Genomic DNA, 9774 nt, shown 5'->3' on the forward strand with positions numbered 1-9774 from the left:
GCAGCACTGTCGATCAGTTTGGGAGGGGCGACGATTAGCATAGTTCATGGGTGAGAGGGTGAGATATTGTTGGAAAATGTGCTCATACTGTTAGTTAGTATGCTACAATGTATTTTAAAATAACCTTATTAACGTTATTTCATTGCCTACTTTTTCAGTTATTATTCTATATTATAAATATAATAATGTCCACTGAATTGTACATCATGCATCTCTAGCTATATTTCAACCACTGGACATGTAAATATATCTTTATAAAATCTGGGTTGAAAAAAAAAGATAAAGTTCAAACCTTGTTTTTCATGCCTAAAGATGAATAAAAACACTTAGTAAAAAAAACATAATTCATGCATGAAAGGGTTAATGACACATAAATGACATTTTCAGGCAGCGTTGACTGGAACTCTGTGCACAGCCTGTCAAACCCGGAGGACTCTTTACAGCGACGGACTTCCGGCCAGCGCTCGGTCGCTTAAAGGAAACATCCGACTGCAATAGGAAGGACAGCCTGCCTGAATGTAAGTCTTAATGGCGACTAATTGACACACTTATGCGTTTAAAAAAAAAACACTGACGGAAATAAAATGCCACTTTAATAGTTCAAAACGGGAAGTGAAAAACTAACCAGTTAGCTTCACGGGAAACGAGTCAGGCGCGGTGTTGTCTGGGAAGTCAGTATGGCGGCGGAAGGTTAACGCGTAGAAATGACTGAACCATAGTTGTCATTCAACAAGAGTTTAAGTTTTCCAGCGTTTCGCTGAACGGTATCTACTTTCCCACAGGCTACAGGGCTATAGAGTACAGGTAAGACGACGCCATGTTGTTCCTTTTAAAGAGGACTGAGGGGGTTTCATGTTAGCACAGTCTGAGCTTAATACAACACTAACAACATATCTACCATGAGCTCACATTCAGGCTGGCAACATTAGAGACAAAGAGTTTGTATTTGCTCTCTGTGATTTTTCCCACAAACCACGGGATTAAACAGACAGACAGATGTACAGCTAAGGAGAGGGACAACACACAGATCTCACACTGTGAAAATGTTTGTGGAAGTTACTGTAAAAACTGTCAAATAGCAACAGTGAAAGCCAAAATATTATATATAGAAAACATGCAATTTCACACAAGGATTCTTCTCTTTATTAGGATTCTTCTCTTTTCTTAATAACATGTTTGGGTTTTGGACTGTTGGTCCGAAAAATAAAGACATTTTTGGCACATTTTGGCTTGAAATGCACGTCCCCCATTGGATAAGTGTCAGATTCTTTTAAACTCTATAACAATAAATGTGTATATGAAACTCAAAAATCCCCGTTCACTCCTCCTCTTTGCTGTTTGTGTTAGATGTTGACCGATCAGCTGATTAATGGGCTCCAGTAGGATGTTTTCCGGCCTGTCCTGTTTGGCAGAACTGGCTCCCATAGTGGCGGATTGCTGCTCAGCCCCCATCGATCGTGATGACGGCAGAATCTGCTATCAGCAGCTATCATTATTATATCGCCTTTTTAAAAATCCACAACCAGTCTGGTTTGGATCATGCAAGAACCTCAAATTAAAGTTGTAAAGCACCTATAATTTTTCCCAAATCTGAGTAATGGTTGATGGTAAAGCTAGCCCGCTGCCTGGCAGTGTGGACTCAGATCCACATGCCGGTGTCTGGCCAGCCAATCCACCTCTCAATAGGGTGCAGCTGATGTAATGATTACTGTATGATGTTCAAATAGTGTCTCATGCTCCATCGTGTCCCGCGTGTGATATGGAATTCATTAAGTCTTCTCTCTGCTCCGTTCAGCCGTCATGGCTCGCGTGTCCAGCTACGCCACGCGCATGGCGAGGCTCAGCGCGCAGATCTTCGGGGAGGTTGTGCATCCAACAGACTCCAGATCCATGAAGGTGGTCCAGCTGTTCCAGGAGCCCCCCATGGCCAAGAGACCGGACGTTATTGACTGGTACCCGCAGCACAAGATCTACTACGCCATGACCCAGAAGCTCAGGTTCATGGGACTGTTCAGGTACTGTAATGAATGAATACATTTTTACTGTGATCCATCTGTGCAGGAAATGTTGAGTCTCATTGGTGGCAGCTTAACGGCGGTCAAAAAAACAAGTGGCACAGTAGAATTTATCAGTGAGTGAGAACGGTGTTGCAGTTTAGTAGAGAAACATTAGCGTTAGCGTGGACCCTACTGCTCAGTGAAAGTCTGAAGGAAACGTTTTCCCTTTTCAGAGACGAGCACGAGGACTTCAAGGAGGAGATGTGTCGCCTGAGGAAGCTGAGAGGAAAAGGGAGGCCAAAGAAAGGAGAGGGGAAGAGGGCAACCAAGAAGAAATGAACTGCAACTGTTCGAGTGGTCCGTCTTTACACGGGACTAATGATCTCATTTTTATTTTCATGGAGGCGAACAGTGCTGGACTGTCCACACTGTCATAATGAAGATTCCATTGAGCTGGTCAGGACTGTCATGTTGCAGTATAGACCCACAAACAACCAGTCACATGCTAATAGGTGACTTTCAAGCCGGTAATTGTGATCATCAGAGAGCATGAACAACAATAAGTACCCTGTGGTCATGTTTTTTTTTTTTTTTTATATCTGTCTGTTGCAGCTATATTGTACCTCCTTGTGGGAGGAAGTGTTCGCTGGTGTTTGGTTAACTGTTAATAAAATGGCTGGAAAATGATGTGAAGAAAAATCTTTTATGTTTTCAAAATAAAATATTACAAAGTTCTTTTTGCCTGCCGTTTAAAATTACTGCAGTGAAACCACAATACAGTACACAGACTGGTAGCAATACCACAAGGGAAAATACTCCATTACAAGTAAAAGCTCTGCATTCTATGTACAGAAATATGATCAGCTAAATATACTTTAAATATTAAATTTAAAAATTTGCTGTAATTGTGATTAATGACATTTATTTCTTGAGACAAAAATAAATTTCAAAATAAATCATTAATGAGGAATCAACAGAAAAGAAGTATCTTTAAATGCAAATACTATTATTTGAGAGCATTTTTGAACTTTGATTCTCTCCTGTGAATTACAGATTTTATAAAACCAAATCCTAGCTGTCAGCTTGAAAGGGATTTTCCTTATTGCAGTGACAAATAATATCCAAGACTATTTGTTAATGTGTTGGTTTAATTTCAAAACCATCAAGGCCATATGGCATCTAGTTTTCAGAAACAGACTGAGACAAACCTTGCAGTTACACCTGCTATCAATTATTCAACAGTTTTCTGGTATACAAGTTTCCTCAGACGGGGAGCGGAGGAGAATGAACTGATGCCATGCCCTCTTCACAGGCACACACACAGAAACAGCACAGGAGATACACAAAGCCAGGGAAGCTGAAAAAGAAGGAAGGATCATGACATCATAATACCAGCATTCTAATGGTCGGTGTGGAGCCGGTTCTACTGAAGCCGAATGGCTGCACCGCCTACTTCTAACTGTGCATGACGGCTACGTCGCTGAACTGCTGCAGCTCGCACCAGTGTGGTGTCCACAAAGACAGTGTGGCTGCTGCAGTGCTGTCTGTCTGTCTGTCTGTCAGCCAGTCATTCTATTCTCACTGAGTGTGTCTTTGACAATGGCCATCAAATAAAAAGCAATGCTAACAAATAAAGACAGTCTGTCAACAGAAATGCTAGAGGGCTTTTAATTCTAAGCTGATACACAGAGAGTTTAGTTTATGTCATACACGCACAGTACATAGGTTGAAAATGTAGCGACAGGTGTATGATGCTGCCGGCATGCTGTAAATATGACTTTTACAGGTTTTCACCGTCTAATTTTGTTCACAGAAGTAATTGGTGAGACTCACTCTATGAGCTGCAGCGGAGCTCTGTAGCTTTTCTAAACTGTTAACATGGACACCTGAAGAAAAGCCAAAAAAACAAGTTCCACGATGCACACACACACACACACACACACACACACACACACACACACACACACACACACTGCTGAGGTTGGCAGTGTCCCGGGCACACCTAAAGTCAACATATCTATGTCGCATGACCTATGATGAAGAAATGCCTCTGACAAGTGACAGAACACTCTTAAGAGGGTAGACCACCGACCGATTTTTCCAAATTAGTTTCTTTGCTGTTGGTCTCCAGATAGTATCTAAACATGATTATAGGCATACTTCATGCCATCAATCAGATAAATACGCAGAAATACTGTTAACAAATCAGTTTTAGTCATTTCTTCTCCTTTCCTTCCCCTATTTTGATCTGGAAGCTGCTTTAAGATGACAGGGTTAATAACAGCTTATATTAAGGGAATAGTCAGGTAGTCAAATGAGCTGTTTACAAACCCTCTCTGATTATTATGCATTGGTAGGCTATAAATTAACCCTTATCTTAACAAAGGCAAATATTTCATGGCTATCAGAAACTTTTAGAAAAACCATGAACTTAATGATGAAAATTAATGATGAAAATGAAGAGAAAATAATGCATTAAGAGGAATTCCATGCTCAATCAACACCTGGCTGTAATCCCATGTTTCCAGGTGCCCTGCTGCAGCCAATCTACCTAACGCCTGGTCACCATATTAAAACCAGATTATGTTTCATGCGGGAGGCTGTTGAGCAATGAAAGAGTGAGAAATGTCTCTGAGAACTCCAGGAACTTTGCTATTATTAATACACTAAATGCTTATATATCCGTTCTAAAGTGCTGTGTGACAATAATAATAATAGTAATAATGCAATTTATTTATACCCGATACGGTGAATGAGGAGGCAGTCCCACCGACCCGTGCAGTATTAGCTGCCATTACAGCCCTATGAAACGAAGATTAAAGATGATATATGCACCACCACTGATACTCTTGTACAGACCGTATACACCGCGCTCAGAAAGGAACTGGACACAACCAAAAGAAATACAAACATTTATTTCAGCTCTACATAAACTCTGCATCTGCTCTGAAAAAAACTAGCAGCTAAAGCTGTTAAATAAATGTAGTGGAGTAAAAAGTATAATGTTTCTCTCCCGGATGCAGTGTTGTAGAAGTAGAAAGTAGCATTAAATACTCGAGTGCAAGTGCAAGTGCCTCAGTTCCGTGTCCCCAGCCTCCTCTAGGATCGGCATCTCTGCTGTGGAGAGTCCAGCTCTTCTCCCAAAGTCAAAGTCAGCTTTATTGTCAATTTCTCCACATGTACCAGACATACAGAGGAATCGAGAAGACATTTCTCACTATCACACAGTGACAGAAATGAAACAAAAATAATAAGAAAGTGCACATTAAACAATAAAGTGCACACAGATATATTTACTAGTGCTGAACTGGTAAAGATGAAAAAGATTAAAAAGGCATAAAACTGAAATGTATAAATATATGTGTATGTAGAAAGAATAGCAGCAGAGGTTTCTGTACAGTGTAGTGCAAACCAGTCCGTATATAACACAACAGCAGCATGATGTGTTTTACTGTAACAGTGCAAAAATAGCAATAGTGCAAAAATAGTAGTTGTACAAAAAGACAGGGTTCGGAGTCCAGAGTGTTTTGGGGGCGAGGGGGGGCCAGAGAGGAGGGAGTGGGAGAGTGGGGAGAGAGTTCAGCATCCTGACAGCCTGGTGTATGAAGCTGCTCGTGACTCTGGAGGAGTGGGCACGGAGGCTCCGATACCTTCTCCCTGAGGGCAGGAGGCTGAACAGACTGTGTGCAGGGTGGCTGGCGTCACTCACAATCATGGACGCTTTGCGGGTGAGGCGGGTGGTGTGTATGTCTGGCAGGGAGGGGAGTGGGGCACCAATGATCCTTCCAGCTGTGTTCACTATGCGCTGCAGGGCTTTCCTGTTGTAGTCAGTGCAGCTCCCGCCCCACACAGTGACACAGCTGGTCAGGATGCCCTCGATGGTGCCCCGGTAGAAAGTGTACATGATGGGTGTGGGGGCTTTCGCTCGCTTGAGTTTGCGAAGGAAGCAGAGGCGCCGCTGTGCCTTCTTCACCAGTGATGCAGTGTTGGTGGTCCAGGAGAGGTCCTCACTCATGTGCACCCCCAGAGCTCTGATCCAACTCGCCACCAAGTGGTGATCAGTTGACAGCTTCTCTCTTCACCTGAGTGTCCAAGACATACGGCCGAAGATCCGATGACACGACCACAAAGTCGATCGTAGATCTTTGGCCTAAGGTGGTCTGGTACCATGTGCACTTATGAACCGCCCTGTGCTCGAACGCGGTGTTCGTTAAGGCCAATCCATACCTAGCACAGAAGTCCAATAACAAAGCACCGCTGTGGTTCAGGTCAGGCAGACCGTTCCTCCCTGTCACCCCCATCCAGGTTTCGCCATCATTACCCACGTGAGCGTTGAAGTGTCCCAGTAGAACTATGGAGTCCCCAGACGGAACAGTCAGAGCCTTCTCCCCAGCAACCCCCTCTCACTGACCGGGGAGAACTCCAACCTGCCCATCAAAATAGGGGAAGGACCGTCCAGATCAAAATAGGGGAAGGACTGTAAATGGAGAAAGTCCAGCCCCTCTCCAGGAGTTTGGTTCCAGAGCAGGACCCCGCCTTGGCCCATCGCCCGGCTTGACACGCACCCAACCCCTGTAAAGGCCCCTGCAGGTGGTGAGCCCACAGGGTGGCGGTTCCGCTTTATTCGGCTGGGCCCCGTGGATCCAGGCCCGGCCACCAGACGCTTGCCAGTGAGCTCCCCTCCCTGGTCTGGCTCCAGAAGGGGGCCCCGGTTTTCCTAACATGAACGAGGGAACACTGGATTTCTGGCTCCAGTTCATACAGGGATTTTTTGAACCGCTCTTAGTCTGCCCCCCCGGAACCACTTTGCCTTGGGAGACCCTACCAGGGGCTACAGCCCCCGACAACACAGCTCCCAGGTTCACATCCCCAGTCCATTGGCCAAGCTGTGAAATATTGATAGATGACTATACAAATAAATGTTAATTATGGAAAATATATGCAAGTTAGTATCCTGTGGTTTCATAATGCTGGGGACCCACACTGAACATTTCTAATAGAAAAGTTTTGGGCTTACAGCATTTTCAGGTTCACATTGCTGGCAAGTGGACTGTTGAGTAAGATGGACCCTACTGTGAGATGGACCCTACTTTACCAGTTTGTCGTCTGGTCTTTTGCCTGATGGTCAAAATAATGATTTTGATAATATCTGCTTAGAAGGAGCAGGATGAAATTACAGTGAATGAGTCATGTAATCATGATGCAATAAATGTCTTCAGAAAGCTTGTGTGGTCTGGAGTTGTGTGAATGGATTTTTCTAATATAAGATGCCAAATTTTAGTGATGTCCAGTGTGATGGGGATCTAATTTTCCTTTCACACTCATGCAAGTTGGGGTTCAGCTTTGAGAATAATGGGTTCTTTGCAGTATTTTTTACTGTATTAGCTGTATTTTGCAGCGAAAGAAGACATTTGAACAGCCATATAGAGGACCAGAGAGAGGCGCATTCATGAGAAGTGAATAGATTTTGGTTAAACATTCTTAACTTGAGCTTTTTTTGACATCTAGTATTGATGTATCTTTAATAATGGAGTTTATTTTATGCTCACATAGTGAATCTTCAGAAAATAAAGTTGTGATTAATCAAATTACCACCAACTAACTTGACACACACCAGACCTGCATGGGGCCCTGTACTTATTATTATCATTTCAAGACAACAGTCTTGACTAGACCAGATTTTGTTTTAACACATGGACAATATACAGAAGACAGAGAACAAGTATACAAAAATTGAAGCACAGATTATTTAACAACACCAAACATAAAAAATGAAGAGCATCAAAGAGCGAGGAAGAGTCATTAAAAAAAAGAGAGGACCGAGATGTACATGTATAACATTTTTTAGCCTTTTTCCAAATACTTTAGCAGCAGCAATGGCTTCAGCCTCTGAAGAGCAAAAAAATATGAGGATCCAATGCAAGTCTCATTAGTATTCACAAACAAACATCATGTCACATTACTCATTACTCAAATTATGATGCACAAATAAATGCAAAGTGATCTGTATCTGTAAACGTGTTTTTGTATCCGTGCCTCTAATTTCCAACGTGTATATCATCATTTGTACATTAACTTCATATTTTTTAAAAGGAAATATATTGGTGAATCTCAATGAATTCCTGTTGATCCTTTTAAAACTGTTTTTACTGTGCTGCTTGTGACTGGATAGCTCGAAACAGAAATGAAAAAAAGAACGTGACACAAGGCAATATAATCATTAGAAATAAAAATACTCATTTTACACAAACACACATACAGATGTTCTACTTTCTTGACTTTGAACTCTGAACTACTTTTTTCTTATTACAGTAATCTCATCATTACTTGATGCTTTGGCAATACTGTCTTACATTCATGCCAATAAAACATATTGAATTGAATTGACTGTAACGGACAGAAGCAAAGCCGCTTTGACACGAACCAGGCAGCTGTCAATGCGGTTTGTGGCAATCCAGGATAGCTGAGCCTTCACAGGTAAAAAGATGAATAAATATGTTACACAGAATGATTCTGAATAAATATATTGTACAGCTGGTGTACATTATAGCGCTGTTATTGTCAGTTTTGGTACAGTGTGGTACAGTGTGGTCTACTGGGAGCAGTGCTGGTTGTAGAGTCAGACAGGAGTCTGTGTTTGCAGTTGTGGATTTGCTGCCGGAGTTTTTGAGTGGAAGTGAGATTAAAAAATGTAAATGTAATGTCACGTGAAGCTGACCTCCTGTTGGTTGGTTGGTGGCTTTCGCTGCATGTGCATCCAGCATGTGAAATTGGGGGAGCAATTAGAAAAGCCGGGATTGTCGGTAGAGTTGATATACACTGAAAATTACATGCTGAGTTTCTTCCAGAGATTTACATCCATTAGAAAGCCAGCACTGCCCGCTGGTGGCCAATGAAATGAGTGCAGAAAAAATTTAGTGCCGTTATATCGGTATACATTATATTTTCACCTCCCACAACCACACTGTTACACTGAAACTCAGAAGATTTACAACGCAGTAACTTCACACTTCACACTTAATTCAAAATAGCGCTTTTCTTGTTAAGGACATGGCTCCAGGAGACTTTTTTTATTCTCTATATACTCGGCGAATTTCATAAATGTAGGTCAAACGCAGCACGTTGCAGCGTGGTAGGGGGCGCCGTTGAGCCGTTTGACACACCCAAACCCATAAACCAGATCAGATGACTCATTTTACACCTCCTGATGCGTGTGCCAAGTTTGGTGAGGTGCCCGGCCATTTAACAGCAACTTCCCGTTTCATGGCAAACGAGGCATCGCCACGGCGACGGCATTTGATGGAGAGCTTCACAACGTAGCATCATCGTCAAAGTCCTGGGAATGTTTTGACCAAATTTGAGGTGGCTGTGGATGACCTGCCGGGAGGAAGACGTCCGAGAAGAGAATCAATCAATGACTTTATTTGTCCCCGATGGGGCAATTGGTTGTGCAGCAGTGGAAGCATAACATAACATAAAATACATGCACACTTGAAACAATAAAGTAAATAGAAAATCACATCAAACAAAACAAAACACTACAGGCAGGCTACCTTTTCCTCTTGGTGTTGAGTAAGGTGATGGCAGATGGAACAAAAGAGTGTTTGTATCTGTTTGTTTTTGCTAGTGGAAGTCTGAGCAGTGAACCGGATGGAAGAACCTGAAACTGATGATGTAAGGGATGGGAACAGTCGGACAGGATGGATTTTGCTTTCTTGTAAAGCTGTTTGTTCTAAATGTCCTGTAGGGTTTCTTGAGTAGTGCCAGTTATTTTACT

General features: G+C 42.5%; 1 protein-coding gene across 3 annotated transcripts; it reads left to right on the top strand.

Moving 5' to 3' along the window:
• The first annotated feature begins 450 nt into the window (after window positions 1-450).
• mrps33 (mitochondrial ribosomal protein S33) lies at window positions 451-2685 on the top strand. Of its 3 annotated transcripts, none has more exons than XM_070854033.1 (3): window positions 451-522; window positions 1796-2015; window positions 2231-2685. In XM_070854033.1, exons 2-3 carry the CDS (start codon window positions 1801-1803, stop codon window positions 2334-2336), a joined length of 321 nt encoding a protein of 106 aa, XP_070710134.1. In that variant the 5' UTR covers window positions 451-522; window positions 1796-1800; the 3' UTR covers window positions 2337-2685. The 3 variants fall into 3 exon arrangements, with proteins under 3 accessions (XP_070710134.1, XP_070710135.1, XP_070710136.1); XM_070854034.1 differs by having other exon boundaries at window positions 460-518; XM_070854035.1 differs by lacking the exon at window positions 451-522 and adding an exon at window positions 681-804.
• Window positions 2686-9774: the final 7089 nt, after the last annotated feature.

This window comes from Pempheris klunzingeri, chromosome 22, assembly GCF_042242105.1.
Source record: "Pempheris klunzingeri isolate RE-2024b chromosome 22, fPemKlu1.hap1, whole genome shotgun sequence".
NCBI lineage: Eukaryota > Metazoa > Chordata > Actinopteri > Acropomatiformes > Pempheridae > Pempheris > Pempheris klunzingeri.